The sequence below is a fragment of the Lissotriton helveticus genome, chromosome 10 (genome assembly GCF_964261635.1).
Source record: "Lissotriton helveticus chromosome 10, aLisHel1.1, whole genome shotgun sequence".
NCBI lineage: Eukaryota > Metazoa > Chordata > Amphibia > Caudata > Salamandridae > Lissotriton > Lissotriton helveticus.
In genome coordinates, this window is record NC_136071.1 from 1,047,977,792 (window position 1) to 1,047,999,716 (window position 21,925).

At 40.9% G+C, this 21,925-nt stretch overlaps 1 protein-coding gene across 2 annotated transcripts in view; it reads right to left on the bottom strand.

The window, feature by feature from the left end:
- NEBL (nebulette) overlaps nt 1-21,925 on the bottom strand; it is an 874,906-nt gene that overhangs the window by 666,020 nt on the left and 186,961 nt on the right. For both annotated transcript variants that reach the window (XM_078663757.1, XM_078663758.1), the window contains exon 3: nt 8,861-8,945. In XM_078663757.1, coding sequence (XP_078519883.1) covers nt 8,861-8,945 — 85 coding nt within the window. The remainder of the gene's footprint in view (nt 1-8,860; nt 8,946-21,925) is intronic.

Genomic DNA, 21,925 nt, shown 5'->3' on the forward strand with positions numbered 1-21,925 from the left:
CGGAGGTCAGACCTGGGACCAGGGTTCAATCCCTGACGCGGCAGGGTCTTGAGCTCAAAATGTCCACAGACTCGATAATTCTCGCCTCAGAGCCTACTCGAATCGTGGGTTCACACTCTGCAACTCTCGGCCATAGCTTGCTTAATCTCCACTACGGCCCCACCGCGATGGGATGCCTGGTCTTCACCTTGGGGATGCCCAGTAGGGGTAATCTCGCAGGTAAATGCCAGGACGGGTTCCCAAAGCAAGTGCCTTAAGACCTTACGGTGAAAAGGCGCTATATAAGAACGTATGATTTACGATTTATTTACGGTGCTTATTTATGAGAGCCCTGCATCACTTTTGCACCACTTGAAGGGGTACATGCGTGACAAATGGCTCTCATAAAGATTTTTATGAAGCCAGCCTGCTTGGCTTTGAGTGGTTTCATAAATCATGAGTTTGGTGATCCAGCGCAAATCACTGCGTCACATTACCCTGTGCCTGGGAGGTATTCCGTGGGCACTGCAGTGGGTTCTCCCATGCAACAGCCATGGAATTTGACGCTGCCCCAGATTTGCAAAGTGATGTACACCTGGGAAAGCGTCAAATCCATACGCCTCCCGAAGTGAGGCATAACAAAGTGAATTATGTTAATTTCTCCTTGTTGTTTCCTCTTTCCATCATAGAATGATGAAATTGCCCTAGGTGCAATGGAGGCACCATTGCACCATAGTGTGAGGATGCCTGCATTGGTTCTAGGCTGCCAAAATGGCACAAGTGCAGACAGAAAGGACAGGAACACACCGTATCGCTTAAATACGGTTTATTCCTGCCCTTTCACTTTGTTGTACACAGTGCAGCAAGGTGCCTTGCTGCCCTATGCCAAAATGCCAAAAACGTGGCCCCATATTGCAAAAGAAACACAAGAGTCTGAGTGGCACACCAAAAAACAAAAACGATGAAAAGTAAACACAGACTAGAAATCTCTCTACCTCTCTAAAGCTACATCAAATGGTCAGAGAATTTTAGGCTGGAAGATTGACATAGTTAGGCCTCTGTGTTTGATGGTTGCTTAGCTTTCATTAGACAGTTTGCTAAGGCATTTGCAATCTGTGTCACAAATTTCGGACCCTGTGGGGATGCGATAATAAAATAATTATGAGTTATTCTAACACGAGATGTGTGGTACTAGGCAGAGCTGAAAATGGTTCCTGCCAGGCATAAACTACGAATCTACTTCTGTGGATTTCCCCACAGCAAGGATCGAAAAATCACCAGCAGTACGAGCTACAAGATCGGTAGGAAGAGGGTATTAAGAATGTCATGTGACATGCGCAATAGTAAGCCTGGACAGATGCGCCACACTTGGCTTTCTAGGCTTTTCAGCTGTTTGGTAATTGACAAAAAAGAGTAAAAGTACATTCAGATAGAGTTGAAAACTGTAGTATGTGATTATATTTTAGTGAATTGATCATCATTAGTTATTTGTCCAGGACTTCCAAATGTGGTGTTAAAGCCACTATCTGATTGACATATTGTACACAAGCTGTCAAATGTAGACAATGCATTTACATTAGGCAGATGCCTTCAGTCTGAAATGTGCGTTGTGAGAACCTCAACTCTAATTTAGAGTTCAGCAGACAAGTTACTCCATCACACGTGATGTATATCCTGTCTGCTGTATTAACACCTTGGTCGCGGCTGGAATTCCGCGCCGGTGCTGGACATTCCGATCGTGGGCGTGGTCATGACGCCTCCCGGCCGTCATCAGCACACTCCCACCGTGACTCATGACGGTGATCAGCACCGAAGGGGTTAAAAGCTCCAATGGATACAATACACTTGCAATAAGGCAGACATGATCTCTGTAGCATTTATGACAGTGTAACCTATTCGCCAATCTCCTTATCAGCCCTATATCTCTTCTTCTTTTCTTGCACTTATATCATTTTCAATCGATGGGGGCGGGTTGATGAGAGGGCATTTGGGGTATTACATTTTTTTATGAAATGATAGTCATATTAAACACAGAAATAAAAGTCAACGTTCTATTTCTTAATTATTAACCTACGTAGTTTAATCACTTTCTTTCTCCTTTCTCCAGAAGTAAGAAAGGGGGAGGATTGGAAAGAATTGTTCTTTTCTTAGCCATAGTTGGACCTGCAATGACAGGACCACCATAGAAGGGACCCGCAGCATACTCATCATATTATCAATCTGTAAGAATTCTCGTATATATTTAGTTCAGTTTTTTAGCATTCCTAAGTGCTAGCATTCACAAGCTGTAATCTGTTTACACCATAGTACTGTGGTACAATGCCAACAAAGGACCTTATTCCTTGCCAAGTTGTTAAGGCAACCGCACAAATTTACATAGGGATACAATTTATACAATATGCTAAACAAATATTTTTTCCCTCACGTCCTTTCTCTTTCAATCTGTGATACCAACCAGAATAACCAGGATATTATTGTATGTATGTTTTAAAATATTGTCATTGAAGTATCTTGCTTTAAAAGGCACTCTCTGCTGCTTCCAACATCAAACAAATAAAATACGGTTTAACAAAGGGAACATTTGTACACTTGGGAAGTCCATTTTGTGACATTTTTTAAAATATCAATACATTGGTCAAAAATTGCCTTGCCCAGTGTCCAAGATGCAAGAACTAGGAATTGTCATTCCACAAACATCTCTAGGCTTTAAAATGTGTTTTTAAGAAGGTCCTGCACAGCTTTGAAAAATGTGCCTATTCTTGTCAATTCAAGGGGAACCATTTTACTAAAAGTCCAGTTCATTGCATTGTTGCATGTTCCTATGCAGTGGGTTAAAAAGAGTTGCTTTAATTGTGTTGCCTGGAGATCGAGCAGCGTCTAATGGTATACTTCCAGAAAGATGCAGCTTTCTCTGTCTCTAGGGCATTACACAATCCCTGCTTCAGAAAAGAAAGTCCAAAAGTATGCAGAGTCATTTGGCAGGACCTCAACCCTTCGATAGTCAGCAAGAAGCTATCTTCCTTATCCCTCAGTAAAGCTCGTCTGTCCCAGTGATCAAAATCAATCCAGAAGTTACATTTTTTACCATAGCACCCTGTCAGACCTATATGACCAAGCAACAAGCAGAAAAGTATTTCTTCTTCTAAGGGTATTGTCAGCTTTCTACCATGAGTCAGTGATGCAGGGCAAAGAAAGGGATTTAACCAGCATGTGAATACAACAGAAATTCCTACATTTTCATCACCCTAGCACTTCAGCAAAGTGGCAAGGTTCCTCGTTCAGACATAATGTGCCTTGCAAACAGTGTACAATAGTAATTTTCATGTTATGCCGACTCGACTAGCAAAAACAAACAATACCATCATTACACAGGAATACAATATTACAAAAATTGGTAATACAGGGCGTCTTCAGGTTAATATAAAACAGTACATATCTAACAAAAAAGTCAGTTAAAAATACAACATGCTAAAATATTGAACTCATCAGACCTACGATGTATAACATATCACCAATATTAAACAAAAAGTGAAAGAAAAAATTCCATAGCATTACATAAAGACTCCTGATAAAAAGCATAGTGCAAATTACTAATGACTAGTTATTGGAAATGGCCCTTTTTTGCAGGGTTATCCCCAAACGTTTTGCTTCTATTAAAGTTTGGTATCCCTGAACTCAGAATTGAATAACACATCTTTTAGGAAGGATGGTTTTTAAATCCTGTATTTGAGAACAGCACTTGTAGAAAGTGGCTGTTCTCTTGTCTAACGTTTCTGTGTGCCTTGGCCTGTTTGTGAATTGACTGTCTGGTTTGTGAGTGACAGGGCGGGGGGTTCCAGGAGACAGAATGAGTCCGCCCAGTGGTGAATAGAGAGATCTGCATTTAGATGGGAGGGAGGAGTTGCACCTGGGACCTGCATAGGACTGTGACTGCCCCCCACAGTGCTAGCTCCACCCCCTGTGGTGCGTCTGATGTCTCTGCCCTGCACTGCGAAAGGAGAGAATGAATTATGTCAACAAAGTGCTCCAGGGCTGTGCTTTCCCTCCACAATGCTGGCTCCACCTCCTGTGGGGCGTCTGATGTTTCTGCTCTGCACTGTGAAAGGAGAGAAGGAATCATGTCAATAAAGTACTCCAGGGCTGTGCTTTCCCTCCACATTGCTGGCTCCACCTCCTGTGGGCCTCTGATGTTTCTGCTCTGCTCTGTGAAAGGAAAGAAGGAGTCATGTAAACAGAGTGCTCCAGAACTGGTTTGGACTGGGCTCAGAGCACTCCTGCACAAAGGGAACAAAGACTTTTTGGGGTACAAGTACAGGACCACAGACCACTGAACTTTAAATCATGCTGGAATCAAAAGGAACCTCTGCCAAGGAGAAAGCTGGAAGACTGAAGAGGAAGGACTGTCCTGCTGTGTGTTTGTGGGCTGACCTGCAGTTGCTTTGCTGCCAAGGAGAGGGGAAGGACATTGTTTTGTTCTGTGTCCCCTGCTTGATGAGATCTCCAAGGGCCTGAGTAGAGCTGGCTCCCTGTTAAGAAGTTCCAGGAACAAAAGGACTTCACCCCCAGCTTCCCCCCTGAAATCTACTGAGAGAGTTCTGTCCTTCCTAGAGTTCTTGGGCAGTTGTGGTGCCTCTGGAAGTTGTACCTGTTGTTGGGAAGCTGGATAAGAAGAAATTAAAGACAATCTGCAAAGTTTCACGCATTGCTCGCTTGCGGAGCACATCCCAGTCAGTTCTAGGAAATTCCCACCGCTGCAAAGATTGAGATCGTCGCAGCACCTGTTGCCACTGCAAGAACCGACGCATCCTTCGCTTGCGGATCGCATCGCTCCGGTGCGGGAAGAGTACCATCGCTGCGAATATCGTCGCAGAGCCTGTCGCCACTGGGAGAGATTGTCGCACTGCTTGCTTGCGGACCACTTCACGTCGCTGCGAGAGTCATCGCAGAGCCATCACATCGAGGAGGCGCGATATTAGAAGATCGACGCTGCGCATCGCCGCCCCACCTGAGGTCGTCGCAGTCCCAAAGATCGTTGCATCGTACCTTTGCGAGATGCTTCCTACGAAACCTGCACACCAGAATCCATACAAGGTATCGTATCCCTCCCCATACAGACCAGAGTCACCGCAACACGCCCGCTGCGTCCAACGGGTTGTCGCATCGCCTTCCCAGGGTCCCAGCAGTGACGGCTTGCTTGTTTTTCAATGCTGCAGCTTTCTCTTGGAACTTTAGTCGCATCTAAAGGTACTTTTGGCTAAAACGTGACACAACTGTGGATTATTTTAACGCAACCTTAAGAACTCTTTTGAAACCATATTCTTGAACTGTGTATGTTGGACTTTTGCCGTTTTAGTTTAGATTGAATACTTCTATTGTTCTAAACTGGTGGGGAGTCCATTTATGGTGTTTTCACTGGGTTACTGTGAGTGTTGGTACAAATACTTTACACATTGCCTTTGATAAGCCTGTCTGCTTGTGCCAAGCTACAAAGGGGTGAGCAGGGGTTATCTAAAGAGTGTATTCCCCTTACCTTGACTAGAGGCCAGGGTCCCTATTTGTCACAAGTACCTACCTGTGCCAACTAGAGACCCCCAGATCTAACACTAGTTAATATAGCGATTTTTTGATATATATATCTTAACTACTCTCATTTGGAATATCAACCAATCAGCGCATCAGATCAACAATCAGCTCATCAATTCAACAGCAGTACAAAAAAACTTCTGATTAAATGCATAGTGAAACTTCTTGGTGACCAGTTGATATAGCGATTTCTCTGAACCTATCATAGCTAGTATACTTTGAGACAGAACATTAACATGGCTGCAGATTGTCCCATTCTTCTTGCTTTACTAACTCCTTAAACCAAGGACAAGGACATCCAAGTTCCACTGACCAAAGGAATTCACCGCATCCCAGGTCCCACCTGCATCCTCTCTTATGCTGTATGCAGTAACACTATTCTAAGGTAGCTCGTCTTTCCCAGAAACCTGATGAAGTGGAGTCATCTTCTCTTCTTTATCTTCTTCCACTGTATGGCTTGCCTTTGAATTATGGGTGGGCAAAGAATTCTGCTCCACCAGCAGACTTCACAGAGTTTTGCCAACTCCACACTCTTCGCAGAGTGCGAAGTTCCCAAAAACTCTGCCAAGTGATGCTGAGTTGAGTTTTTTCTCATGAGCGGCTCGCCGAATTAAGGTTGGTGAGCGGTCGAAAAAAATAGGCATGCGCTAGACCTCCTTCCAACGAGATTCCTCAATGCGGGCGCTCCTACCAGGTCATGACCGCTCGCATTGAGAAATCTGCCGCTCAAGATGAGGTAGCTGCTGCTCAAGTAAAATGTCTTAACAAACTCTGCAGCTTGAGCAGCTCCGCAGAGTGCAGTGGACGTTTTCTAGCACTTCATGGAGTTCTGCAGAGTAAAACTCTGCGAACTCTGCCCAGGCCTACTGTGAATGCAGCCCCGGCTTCCTGAGCCCCAAACGAGATTAGCCATGAAAAGTGAAGATTATCAGTAACCAAAATAGGACGGTCAGGAATGGTGAATGGTCTCTTTGTTAAACAAAGCACCTGTCTTTGATTATTTAAAACATGGATACTATATGCACACCAGAAATATAATAATTCAATTTTCTCACAGTGGACGATCTGAACGCTGTTAATTTGAAATGTGTGACTTTTTCAGGAAAAAAGTTTGCAAAAGAGTTTTTAATCCATTTTTCAGTTTTAAAAGCTAGTCTTTGGACCCTACTCAAGAGGAAATTCCTTTTTTCACATTCAATCTTGATTCCAAGGGCTGAAAGTTGTGTAACTGCGCCAATATATGTGAAAACAAATACATTTGATTTAGTAACGTGCTTTGTATGGCAATTTAACACACACAACTGTTTTTTTACTGTACAGGACATGCAGTTGGGGACTAGTCAGCGCAGAGGTGAGACACCAGATCTCGAGGGCACAGAAAGCAGAGTGAACATACCAACAGGAAGGATTTCCTGATAAAAGCATTTAAGTCACACATGGATGGCACGTTTCTGCTTTTGAGACAAAAGAGGTGCAGTTTGCATGTGTAACTTTAACTAAAAGAACAAATACCTCATAATAAGTGTGACTATTTTTAATGTTTCAACATGAAAATATAAAATAAAATAAAATTTCCTAATATCAGTCTTAAATATTATGGGCCAGCAATTACAACTGTTTTTTACAGTTACGAATGGGAAATCAGCCCGTTTGAAAGGTGTCCCATTGCTTAACAGGGGGTAGGATTTAACTGTTTATTTTGGTCCTGATGAAATCCTGACTGACTCTGGCAATTTAGACAAGCAACATGTTGATCCCACTGTATCACTATAATCTGTAGTTATCAAGATACATTGCTACTGGAGGATAGCGCCACTGTTTTATTTAGTCATGGTACCTTCACCCCATAAACACATTCTTCTGGGTACCCTTGGTCTATTTTACATATACCTCATCCTTTCCGCACAGTTCTCTCTCATGCATTCACCTGACGGCGATAACGGATCAAAACACCTCCGATCAAGAGCCCCCAGGCCAGTCAGGCATTGCAGCACTGGCCTGACGCGGAGAGCGCTCTGATGAAGCATGACTCCCTACCAGGTCGGTGAGGGCATTCAGATCTGACCATTTGGATCCCTTGTGATCCAGGTAATCAGCTTTGTGATTTCACCACCCTGTGACTCAACCACTGATGACGAACTACTCAACGTTTATGGATAGTCTACTGGTTTCTAGGAGGAGCATAGGACCTCTTTCAATAATGGGCTTTTCATCCCTCTATTTATGAAATACATTTATTTAAAATGTAAAAAGCAGTCACAGACATGGTGGTCTGCTGACCCCAGCAGGCCACCATCCCTGTGAACGCTGGCCATTCCCAATGGGGTCGTAAATTGTGACCTGCCTCTTGAATATTAATGAGGCAGGCTGTTTGCGACCCCAATGGGTATCGCAAACAGTGTCTGAGACACTGTTGCAAATTTCATGTTGCGAGTCGCAAAACAGAAAGGTAATACATCTGGCCCTATATGTCCTAAATTCTATATACACACAGTCAAGTATTTGGGAGTAGCGTTCTGATCCTCTAAAATATTGCACATTCTCTGCATGCAGCCCCCTATTAAGTGACTTGCCTCCAAAGGGGAAAGCAGCACTGGAGGCAAAGGGTTGTGCTGCTTTTGGTTCCAGCCCTGCTTGAATAGTGAAGCAACACTATTTAATATTTCTTTGCTCTGATGTGCCATGCTCCTGGACAAACATTGGCCTGCTGATGTCGGCAAGTACTGCCTTTCCTTCTTCCACATGGTTCAGAGGGCATATATCCTTCACATGGCTAAAACTGACAGGACACAGAAATGCAAGATACTTTATTTCTACCTGTGAATTCTAAGTGGGAACATTATCCTGTAAACCAATGACAATGCCTTGACAGATTCATTCCATAGCTGATATAGGCATTTCCACAAAGGAGATTTTTGCGAGAAAATGACATTTACTATGCGGGGAGAGAAAATATCTTTGAAAATACTTGATTTTGCAGGCGGGACAGTCACCAAGAAACTGAATTACGTGGGAAGTTAGCCGAGGTTTTTACTACATCACCACTCAACACATAATTAGCTACACTCATATTTCTTTTTCATTTCTATTACCACAAGGGATTCTCAATTTCATAGCGAACTCTAGAATACAAGATTTATATGACAATAGACACAGGCACAATCACAACCAAGAATATTAATGTTCCAGTCTTGTATTAATTGGCATAGTGAATTATTAGAGAACACTATTAGCTAATGCTACACATCTGGATTAATGAATTGGGTGTGATGAATTTACTTCCCATAACATTTTTTACCTGACTCTGCATTGCACTTTGGTGCTTCAAGCGTAGGTTTTCAGGTGTATCTGCTACTGTGGTAAAAGACTGCTTTGGATAATGTCTACAATACAAAAGGGAAAGCAATGTGTAAATATATATTAAAATATCAATGAACTTGAAAGCAAGTGGTAACAAGGTTTGAAAATGGCACTCTTAATTTACTACAACTTTTTTTTTTTACAATTTAAGCAGTTATTTTAAGATGAATGTGCCTCATTGTTCTGAACATTAGGTCACAATGTTATGCTATGTACTCTATTGAAGCCCTACTACATAAATTTCAACTTTTCTGCATCATACACACAGGAACATATTTACACTTCTCGTGGTACACAAATGTATTACTCCAAAAAATGATGAATGTAGCACAGACCAATAGTACTCCTCCATCACTCAACTGTAAACAGAGTTGCACATTACATTACCATATTTTACTGGATTATGGATTTGACAATATTAAGGTATAGAGACAGTACAGCCAGCCTGTAAATAAATATCTCTAGAACAAGTGAGCCTTTTTTGACTGACTCAAAATCCAAACTATTCATGTTTTCCATGACCCTATTTGTGTCAAATCTTCAATACTTGCAATCAAGGGCATCTGCCATTATTTTCAACCATCAATTATCCTCTACGGTTTCCTGCAATCCACTCTATTTCCGCCAGTTCCTTTCTCATCTGCTCCAGCTCCTCTTGGGTCAGTCCTTCTGTTCTTTATTCCTTCAGGAGATTCGTCACTACTGGCTGATAAGACATATTTCTCAGGCAGGCTTCACGTCTGCCCTTTACTGACAGGACAACTCATCTTTTGCCAGCGTTATTATCCTATTGACAAGTTTGGAGTACCAGGTTCAGGAGGACTGTTACTCACCTCTGAAACAAATAAGTCAGATTATCTAACAAGTGCACAACCAGGTCAAAGCACAGACGCTGCAGCCCTATGTACCTTTCAGCACTGGAGCATTCAAGCAGCCTGTTTGGTGGGTTTTAATTTCTGTTTATTTTTCGGTGTTGAAGTGCCCCAAAGGATAAGTAACCAACAGAAAGCCACAATTCATCTGCACAGTGGAACAATGCCAGGAGCCTCTCTGCAGCTTAGAGTGGTATCATGTCTGAACTTTTGCCTGGTTTACACAGGTAAATTGCGCTCCAGTACAGATAGACTATCTGATTGTCTTCCTGTACTGGAGCATGACTCCTCCTATAACAATCAACCGTGACTGGCCCAGGGTCTTCGTCGCTGCTAATGTCTCCCTGAATTCCACGATCATGAGGGCCTCGCAGTGGGATATGAAAGGTAATACAACATGTTGGTTTATGTAACAATCTTAAAAGTAGTCTTTTTAGGCCATTCTCCTAATCTGATAGGAAGTCACTCAAGGTTAAATATCAGAAAATTGGTTCTTACTTTTGAAACCTCTTAATTCAAGAAAACCAAAATCTGAAGCAAGCGTCCTCTTGCCTTGCTATGATAATCTGCAACAATTTCTCTTAAATCTTGCCTTTCATTTCTGATACTTTCCCCTTTGGTTTGCCAACTCTTCTCTACGCACCAAGGCATAAAAGCAGTAACCCCATGCCTTCACCCCATGAGTGTTCTTGATCCTCTTTCAGGGGAAGCTATTCTACAGATTATCTTTGATATGCTTCGTAAAAAAACATTTTAAGTAACCATATTTATTGTGCCGGTCAGTGTAGTATTTACAGAACTAGCTTTCGATTGTAGCTAAGGTTGTACCACACAAAAAAATAAACAATAAATAGGTTCTGTAAATAAATAGATACATATTAACTTGGTTTTCATTGTTATTGTGGAGGTTGTAGTCATAAAGAATTGCACGGTGCTTACAGAAAATTCAGTTCACAGTCTTAATCCACAAGTCCGACAAAAATACAATAATAAAGTACAAACAAACTAGAAATAACTTTGATTCCATTTCACAACACGTTGCCAATATTTGCCTACATATTGCAGTCAGATATTTGGGTGATTAGAAATGTCAGTAACAAAAGTTCGACCTTAGTAGTCAGTAATCCTGTTTGCAAAACTAAGAACTGAAAATCACATTTGCGCAATGCTGGTCTAAACAGCGTTTGTTCACATTACTAGAAAGGGCACTTTTAAATCTTTCAATAGTAAAACAACTTTTTATTTGTAATGAACAGGTTGCAAAAAAATGATTTCCGGTATGAGAGTATATTGCATTCAAAGACCTCACAGATGTTTCCTGTTAGCATCTGAACTACATTCTACTGGCCAACATGCACTGCAGTTTCCTCCCATCCCCCACTCACTTCCTACAAATATTTTGCTCTAATTATTATGTTACGGGATGTAGGTCCTACCTCACCACCAGCACCCACAGCATTTATGGCGGAGGTGGTGATTCCAGCTAACACCGCCAGTGTGTGAGCCCACCCGAACACTTTCACTAAGGAGCGTTCAAGAGTTAGAAACCTACAAGTGTCTTTAAGATTAGAACATGCAACAACTTCTTCCAAGGATCCCATTTGATAAAACGGCTCAATAAGTTATCACTCGCCATTAGGTCTCTCATCATAGTTTGTATCAGCTACGTTTGCTTAACACATAATAATCAGTGGTTAATTTGTAAAAAAATAAGTGCTGGTGTTCTCGTCAGGAGGCATCTTGCACCAGCCCATTTCTCCCGTTAGTGCTGCCTAAAACAGAACCAACTGATAACAGTGAACATTGGGAGAGGATGTGGTGTAAGGACCAGAGCTGCAGGGTTCAGAGCTAGAGAACAAGGCTTGTGTCTCGGTGTCCACTCAACATCCTATGATTCTGGGCAAATCCCTTAATGTCCCCATAAATTACAGAAAAAGTACTGGTGTTGATGATTAAGTGCCAGCTCAAATTAAGCACTGGTAATAATTAGTATTTGGCGGCATTTTTGATGAATACAGCCACATATCTGTTCATTCTTATACCATCCATCCTCAGAGTATCCAGTTTGAAATGTAATTGATTTTTCCTACACTGCTTGAAATTAGATGGTCGATCAATAGACTGTACTTTATCTCCAATATTACTAAAAAGTGATGCCTTAGTCTGGTGGACGTGGATGTGCTGCTACTAGTATTTATCTTGAACCATTACCAACAGACTATCAGGCCCACATGTTCCTTTTTCTAATTCACACCACACTTGGTTTAGAGGCCGCAGCCTGTGGTCTAGTGGTGATAATATTAAAGTCCAAGAGAGGTGCATTATAGGCTTTAGAAAAGTAAAGTGTAGACTTCAACAATAAAGAAGAACTAGCAAAGCTGATCGATCTCACTCTGAGAGTGCTCTGCAATGGCACTGGCTTTGCTTATGCAGAGCCTTTTAAAATGTGTCTGACTGGGGAAAGCCAATAGCAGTGACTGATCATGTTACAAATATAGAACTCATTCTTTTATATACTTTTAAGACGGCTAATGCATTGTGTGACATGATGCGGTCAATTCACAAACTGCATTTTGTAGTACATCATTAGAACTAAAGTAATGCAAAATGCTATTCACAAACCTTCAAGTGTAAATCTCCACCACCACCTCACAATACTTTTCTATGGGTCAATTTTCACACATGTAGGTTTACAATTTAGGGGTTTATTACGATGTCGGGCAGAGTTGCCTCTGATCGACACGGTTTCGGTGAGGGAACTGCCCGACCATAGTTCGGCAGTTCCGAATGTCTGGTTATGAAGCGGCCGCACATGGTGCGGTCTTAAACTCCAATTTCTATATGGGAACTTGTGCAGCGGCACTGTGTGTGAGGCATGTCACAGTGCAAGCATTTTCAGGGTGCCCCCCAAGCCCAGATGCGGAGGGCCAGGGTGGAATGGGTTCCTGCTTGGGGCCCCAAATGTCGCTTTCCAACAGCCTTTCCATGTCGGAAAGGCTGACATGGAAAGGCTGTCGGTAAACAACATCATAATCCCTAAGGAAAAAACGCCATCCTTAAGGGATAATGAGGAGCTTCCAACCGAGCGACGGACTCCATGAGCTGTTGGATTGTGTCGGACGGTCCCTCCGACTGCTGCCTCCGACGGCATGCATCCTAATGCTGTAGGTCAGACTACAGCAGTGGATGCGGTTTGGAGCACAACCGACATGCTGTCAGTTGCGGTCTGAACCAAATCGTAATGAGGCCCTTAGTAGTAAATGTGGGAGGGATCATGGGAGCTGCTGGAAAATGGGGAATACTTCCCATTAAATGGGAGGTGTTTAGGGAGGAGTAAGGAGAGGGGGGTAGGGAGGGGTTTAGCGAGGGACACACACCCAATCACAAAAGAGTAAACCCATTGCTATTTGCAAACTGCAGTTCTAAAATTACTACAGCTAAAAAGACGCACAAAACAATAAATTACTCCAGCTCAGCTCAGAGCTGGAATAGGTTTAGCACCATGCATGGCCTACCATTGATACTGCAACACCCTCTCATGGAAAATATTGGTCAGGACCACGCACGTTGGTAACAATGCGGACGTTACATCGTCCGCGTTGTTACCACTCATGGCATTTGAAACGACTTGCGCGAGATGGCGTGCAACCCCAGGGAATGTGTTGGATTTTAAGTCCAAACACATTCCCTGCTATTACGCTATCTGGAGTAGGAATAGTAATTTATACTATTCCTGAGTCCAGCGCACCATCTAGTGCAAGTCATAGAAACGACTTGCGTTGTAATGCCATGCGTGGTAACAACATGGACGATGTAACGTCCGTGTTGTTACCTACCGCGATGTAATATGTGGTGTTGTAACGTCACATATTCAAATATTGGAGGTAAGCACATAAAAAAAATTCCCAAAGGAAATAATGTTCAATTAAATTTCTCTGTAGGATCATTCTGCTGTACTGCAGTAGAGAAGACTGAAAATGTGAAACAATTAAATGGTAAGCAAATAAATAGTTCTTTCTGTCAGAATTCAGCCACACAAAAACATCTACAAAATAGCAGGATAACATTACATATGTAAAAGTTTGATAGCACATGTAATAACTTTCTATTTGTTTTTTAATTTAAAGCTCTCTTGGTGATGGTGAACATCAGGAAATAGTTTTAAAACAACATTTTTGTTTAATTGTTTGAAAATCGTATTGCTCAGTGGAATGGGGAAACCCCACAGATGATTTATGTTTATATGACCTTTCTTTTTTTGCAGTCTGTAGGGGATGCACACCTCTTCTCTAACAGCTGGGAGAATTGTTGTCACCACTGATCCTGCTCAACCTATAGGTGAGGGCATTTGTGCCAACATAAATTTTCCTAGAGCAGCTCACAATTGCCCTGGGCCCCTGCTTGTAATTGTGAATAAGGCACCAGTGAACCTGCCACTCTCGCGCCTCCTTCAGCCTCATTTCTTCAATTGAAGGGGGTAAGGTATAGGTGACTGCATTTCTGATTCCCTGCTCCCCAGAACTGAATATGACAAGGGAACAAGTGTGGGATGCCCCAATCCTTGCCTCTCTGACGTTTGTGCAGCAATGTGGAGAGGGGCAGCTGACATGTTTGTGACTGCATCGACATCTCACATCATTATCATTTTAGTTTCTGATGGGGCATATAGAAAAAAAGCTTACAAATAACTTCATATTGGCAAGCTAATAAAGAATAACATGACATTAAAACTAATATCCAAGAAAACAATATGATCTCCAGACAGTTTTTCGAAATCCCACCTTTGCATGACAAATAAAACAACGATCAAAAGAAATATTTCTTCCGAGAACTGCATCGATAATAAGCATCCGATACATGTGGAATTTGGTGCGACGTCGAACTGTGCATTACTCATTTTCTGAGTGAAAATTCGATTCATGATATTTATTGCACTCACAAATTACCGCCCTTGGGATACTGGTTTTTACTTAGTGTATCCGGTAGCTCGCCCTTTAGTGGCCCAGACAGACATAAGGATCTTTGTTGTGTGAATTTTCTTTCATATTTTCATTCTAACTGCAATGTTCCAATGCACTTTTAGTCGTTAGAGGAAGCTTGTGTTTGTACATCAACCTATGATATGTTCATTGACTGAATTGCTTTGATGTGCATAGTTTGAAAATGTTCAATGAAATCCCTTGAGCTCTGTGAATCAAAGCATGGCCAACTATTACCAAACAATAAACTGGATATATTCATATGAATACAGCTTTATAATGTTAAGTACATATTACAAGGCAGGGCAGTGCCATTACAATGATGACGCTAGTTGTAAGCCACAGGGACTCCAGCAAGCAAGAAACAAGGAAAAAAGAAAAGCAGAGTATGCACCTGTACCGTGAGTTACCAACACGCCTTTATGTTTTCAAGCTATATGTTTTCTTGGTTACAGTATGAAGAGAGATGCAGGGGTCTAATAATTCTGCTTCGGTTTTGTACTGCAATAATGTTGTCCTTAAATTCTTAATTGTGACTTGTATGTCAACAAAATGCATTTAATACGGGTAGCTTATATGGTTTTGTTTAAATTGAAATTAAATATTAATAATATAAATAAAGCAAATTGAAAATCCATTCAAAAAAGGATTTATCTTGATTAAATTATATTTCTCTTTTCCTTGGCACACATATTTCACCCTATATGATTTCATTGATATTTTTGTATGTTATTCCTCATTATTTACCACACAGGTACACATCGTGTCCAAAAAATGACAGAAGAAAACTGGCAAAATGGTAATTGCACTGGGTATTTTTTGCTTCAAAATAACCTTTGGCGTTAACATTAACTCTGTTGCATAAAGTGAAGACATGACTCACAGATAAAAAAAAATATGATATTGGAGAAGTTGAACGGAGCACCAGAGCACCTAGAGGGTCCACATATGCATATAACGTAAGCATATATTTCCCAGCTTTGAACATTTACAAAAGGAGAAATACATCTGAATGTTTGTAGATGAATCATTTCTTTGATTTGTCCAATGCGACATGCTTCATAACATGTACACAAAAAATAATGCAAAGAAGTTGCTGATTTTGACCACCGCCTACTCAATTTGTGATAAAACGAAGAACAACTCACATATCATGAAATACACTTGTCATTCACAAAGTCCAAGGGATGAATTTCATATATTTCACATATATTTCACCAGAAAAAAATGCCAACTTTTTATGTGACTAACACGCATCACCTTGAAGCAACCTGTAACATCCCATCTGCACCCTTTCTTGAGAGGTACACACATGTATGACCTTTACAGGACTCATTTCTTCTCATCCACTGCACCTCATGCTGTTGCTATTACCCCTAGATGCCTTCCAGTAAAGCTGCGAATATGTGTGTGCTGAAAATTTCCTTTACAGGTAGAGGTGCAAAGAAGATGTCAAGTGGCGTCAACTGCAAAAAGCATTTTTTAGGCCAGTGTCTCAGGAATAGCCACACAGTACGTCATGTTTTAAAAGTGCTTAAATACAACCAATACCTCAAATCTTTATTTTTTTTTAAGGGAAATTGTATCCAGAATACAATTACGCTGTAGTTTTGAGGCTCAGTTATTTGGCTGAACTTGAGATCCGGATAAATAACAGGGTACGGGTACCATTTTTTTGAAAGGCTGGAGTTGGTCTGCAGCAGAGGGTTTAAGTTTGTTCAATGCATCATGCAGGTGACTGATAATATATTGTGTCAATGTTTTTATTATTTTGATAGGGAAGGAAAATAGTGGATTGTACTGCCGCACTTCTTAAATTACCGCATACATTGCCCTCAGCAAGAAGATATACCTGTGGTTTCTCACCTGGCAGGGACCACTCAGAGGAAAAGTCTTAAAAAATCTAGAATTGCTCTATATACAAATGTGGGCAGTTGTTTTAGAACCCAGTTAATAAATGTGGGCCTACTGTCTACCTCAGTCCGACTGCTGCCAGGCACTAATAGTACGGGTTTACACTAAGGTATGTATTAATATGTTGCCAGGGCCGAATTAAAGGCCAATGCGGTCTTGGAATCATGGAATTGCTAAAGTAGTGAGAGTTGTAGAGGACAAAATGCATTATTTTTTTACAAAGACAATGGAGACTTCTTTGTTGCACTTGAGATAAAAAATAAGGAGTACCAGACGCATATGGAAAGACCCAAAGTAGATACAAATTCTCTTGATTTCCCACTCGCCTTGTTTCTGTGTGGTAAGTGTTGGATGCCAAGGATGGTTCTTTATATTCTGCTCTTTTGACTGGTGGTGCTGTGCTCAAGGGAAGTTTGTGCTGCGCTTGTGGGGGTGACAGTAACCTGATCTTAAGAGGGGTGACACTTCACTGTCTTATGTTTGAAGATAGTGGTACCTCATTCCTAACTTTTCATTTAGGGAAGTTTTTTTTTAAAGTGGGAGGTGAGTATGGCTGGACCATAATTTAGGGACAGTCTATGGGCAAGCTGCAATTGATGTGCATCTTTCTTTCTGAAACATTTGAAAAGAACGTCACTAATTTTATTTCTACATTTAAAAAGTTGTGCATCTAGGTTGCCCAGACCAATACTGATTGAGCTTCTGAGACACAAGGAATTAGTGGCGCTTCTAGATTATTTTATGGATTATGGTGAAGCTCATTTTAGGTTTTGCTATAGACATCTTTAACTGTCAGCAAGATCTCTTATCAACACTGACAGTCCAAAATGTATTGGGTAAACCCTGTTTAACTTGGGGTGCTTGGGTGAGCATCCTTCAGCCATTTACACTTTGTTGAGTTCAATGTGCTGTAGATCAGTCCATGACTTTTGGCAGATGCTAACGTGTATCACTCTTTTTGGAGAATAGGTCATGATGTAGTCTAGCTACAGCAGCTGTTCTGTAATGTCAAACACTCCTGCGTAGTGGCTGCTAAAGGGACCTATCACAGTGTGTTGCATCACCTCCTTCTCAGGACTGTGCTTGTGGTTTCTGGTCTATGCAGGTGCTCTGGCACTGGATCACATAAGGCATAGCAAGCTATAGGTTATAAATGCAATTGAGGCTCGCAATCCCCATTGGATTACAATGGGAATCCCTTCATCCAAAATAGATGCCACTGAATGGCAAGATATCCCAATCTACAATATGAGTATTCCTCTTCCAACATAATGACTGTTGCAAGATTGAGCCCACTTTTCCCGATCACTTTGGACTTTTCCTACCAGTAAAGGTGAGTTAAGGATACCATGGAGAGGGTAGTGGGACAAGAAGATGTTAGGGAGGACTGCATGGCTGTGTTACCATGGCTGTGGAGAGGTACAGTATTGCAGTGCTGCAGCACTATTGGCAGCATGCAACATAACATGCCTACATCAAGAGGACTTCTCCCTGACATCATACTAGTATCCCTCAGAGCCTGCTGAGCATTGCTAATGCAACCCCCAGGAGCACCGAAAGGTGGTAAAGATCAGCAGACTTTAAAAGTTGGATCTGATGGGAGCCTGCTGCTGCAGTTGGGGGCTAAACAGGTGGAGCTGTGAATCTCCATGCCTGTCATGGGCAAGAAGAGATACACAGGGCAGAAGAAATAAGGATACAAGAAGATGGGGGATGGTCATTCAAAGTGAGAACAACCTTGGGTTTACATGTTGTCAGTGTCCTTCTTAATCTCTGTGCAAACTTTGTCCTACATGATTTAGTTATGCAATTTAAAAAGTATTCACCCATTTCCTAAAAGCAAATCCCCCTTGTCAAGTATTTGCCTTCCGTAAGAATGGGCCCTCAGAATACCCTAAAAGAATTAATCTGGAAGGTGATTTAGGACAGCAGTCAAATAAATGGGCAAAGGCGAGAAATGGGGCTTTAGAAGTGCTGGCCTTGCAACATCTGTGGGAAGCACACTTACCACATCACACATTCAAACTTGCAGTGAGTAAACAAGCGAGGCTCTTATGTTGGGTGCAAGACAAGGAACGCTTCCATAAAAACAGACACTTGTGGCTATGCATCAATGCATACAAATCTCTAGCGCTGCAGAGCTATCTCTACAAAAGCATCAAAAGCTTTTTATAAATCTTGATTTTTAGAATTAATACTCGGTCTGTTAACATCAAAGGACCCAATGCCACCATGGGCCCCGGAACCGACTTCACCATCATGCAGTCTATGTTAAACGTCAAAGGAATCTTTCTTGCACATACTATGCATATGCCCCCTTTTGCTACTGAAACGCAGAAAGCTTTTACGTAATCTCTTTGATGATAATGTAGTAAGAGCATGCAGCCAGGCCTTATTGTTGTGCTTGCAAGGTTGCAGCCCCCAAGTCATTGCATGCTTGGTAACATGTATTACCTCTGTGGAACAACAATTCAGAGTGGTTGCACAATCAAACGGAGAAACTATGTCCTACAGTATTTCTCCTTTCCATCTGCACTTTCCATGCACTGGCATTTTACTGCATGTTTGTCTGTCTCAACTAAGGAGACTTAATGAAGAGTCCTTTAGTGATTAGCATGCAAATTGCGCTTTTAATTTACAATTATGGTAACATTTGATCCTTTCTTCAATTTTACTTACTGTGCCTTAGCTTTTTTAGGTAGCATTAAGAGCAATTATCGAACAGTGCATGCACTAGCACCTTACCTTGTGTATACTTGAATTTCTTAATACATCTACCCCCACATGCATCAATCTAGGATTTTGCATTTCTTAAATAGCGAAAATTAAGGAATCGCTATTTAGGAAATGCAAAATCCTATGCATCAAGAAATCCTAAAAGTTTTTAGGATTTCTTAATTTTCGGAAATTGCGATTCCTTAATTGCGAATCGCAATTAAGGAATGGCATTACATTGATTCCTATGGGCCTAGAGGCCCATAGGAATCAATGCCGTTTTGCATTTTTTTTTTTGCACTCGCAATTTTTTGATGCATTGCAAGGGTGCAGAGGGGGGTCCAAAGGACCCCCCCCTGCACCCCTGAAATGTATTTTCAAGTGCATGTTTCACACACACATGTCCTAAGGACATGTGTGTCTGTAACATACAAGTTTAAAAAATGCATTTTTTTGCTTTTTTAAACATTTTCGCAAATTAACACGAGGGTCAACCTCGTGTTAATTTGCACTTCCAATTTCAAAATTCGCTATTTTTTACAAATTGATGCATTGCATTTAAGGAATCGCACAAATGTGATTCCTTAATTGCATTTGCATTTTTAAGAAATGCAAAAAATAGCCAATTGTTTCATGCATCCCAAAAACGTATTTAGGAAGTGCAAACGGCCGAATTTACCGATTCGCACCGTTTGCACTTCCTAAATAGGTTGATGCATGTGGGGGCTACTGAAGTAACTTTATTGTGGTAAAATGCGACCTTTTCTTCAGTTTTTATCAGCTATACATTCGCTTTTCAGGTTTCATTTAGTGATTGCAACAAGGACCTTAGTTTTAGCATGTGCTCATTCTCTTTTAACTGATTGTGTACTGGATAATATTGTGTTATACATCATGTAATGGTTTTAATTACCTAAATCATGATTAATAAAGTTTACTAACATTTACTCACAACTTCATAGAAGCCTATGCCAACAAGGACACAGTATTTTTAGTGAAGGTCAGTGGCACTGCCTTAGAACATCAATGAGCATTTAATGCTTCTGTTCTTTCAAGAATCATTTGTGAAGCAATGCTTTTCCGCTGCTTATTTATATTTAGCCCAATACCTTCCCTGGAAATACATTTTCTGCAATTAGCCTAAATAATTTGTGCTCATGGATTACACTGAAGAAATGTGAATGATTACAATCTTTTGGCCATAAATATATGAAACAAAAACATGTGATGTGTTGCTTGCAGTTCTTTAAAGGCATTTTGCAGTTTTGCAAGAACCCAATCATTAACTTATTGTTGCATATTGTTAAAACTTTTCCCTGAATCATGCATAGATTTCATGAGACTCTGCTTCTGTAACATACGTGACTCAAGACCTTTGTCAACATGGCTATGTTTGTCGTGTTTGTTTTGCAACCAATTGGGACACAAATTGGTGTTGGCATTCTAACCCCAAAAAGGGTAAATGGTGGAACTCCTGTGATGCAATGAGGTGAAATATTATAAGACCATTATTTGGCCTCAACAACATCTTGAACATCCTGACCAGATGAAAGAACTGCTTGAATGGTGTCCTTAACTAATCTGTTACCCTCTTGACCAATCTATTAGACACTGGGGCTATACAAAGCAACCTTGTAATGAATAAAATCATTTCTTGCAAAAAATGTTCACATCTTATGGGAGACAAAATGGATACCTTTGTCAATTACAATAACAAAAGGCGAACACAACTGCAAAAGCTCATAGTGAGGCATTTAGCCTCCACCATGCCACTGTTTGAATAAGATGTTGAAGTTGAGCATGATGATGATTGTTGATATCTGATAGTTACATATGTTTCAAATGGTATATTCCTTTTTTTACCTGAAATCTCTTCTTAGACTATCTATGTGGGTTGTTTTTAGATCTTGGCCACAGACTGCATTAGCTGTTTGTCACATACCTATTCGTTCAAATATATGACATACCCATAAACTATGCTTTCGCAAATTCGAATGGTCCAGCATTACAGTTCAGCTGACATATAACAAACTCTATACAGAACATGAAAGCACAGTTGTTATATATAATCCACAGACTCTCTCATGTTTGCTTGGAAGAGACATCTTTATTCATGTTCTTCTTTTAGTATTTAAAAAAAATTCTCTTCTTTATTTCAAATGTAGCAAACAAGTTTCATCACTAAGAACTTCTTCAGGGCATTATGTTTGGGTCCTTCTTAGTAAAGAAATTTGATACCATCTTAAGATTAATTGTGCACCGATTTTCTCAGGAATCAGTTTTTCATGGAGTCCATTCTCTGAAGAAGTTCTGGAGCTGGGTAGTTACAGCATGGATTGTCAGTTTGATTGAATGTATTCACAACCCTTAGTAGCAATTTTCTATTCTTGAAAGTTGAAATTTAATAAATCTAATGAGTTTGTTAAATTGTAAAATGGGAGGCAAATCCTGCGGCATGTATATAGCATAAGGAACTGTGTTGGGAACATGCCGTAGGACTTGCCTCTAGTTTTGCAACTTAAC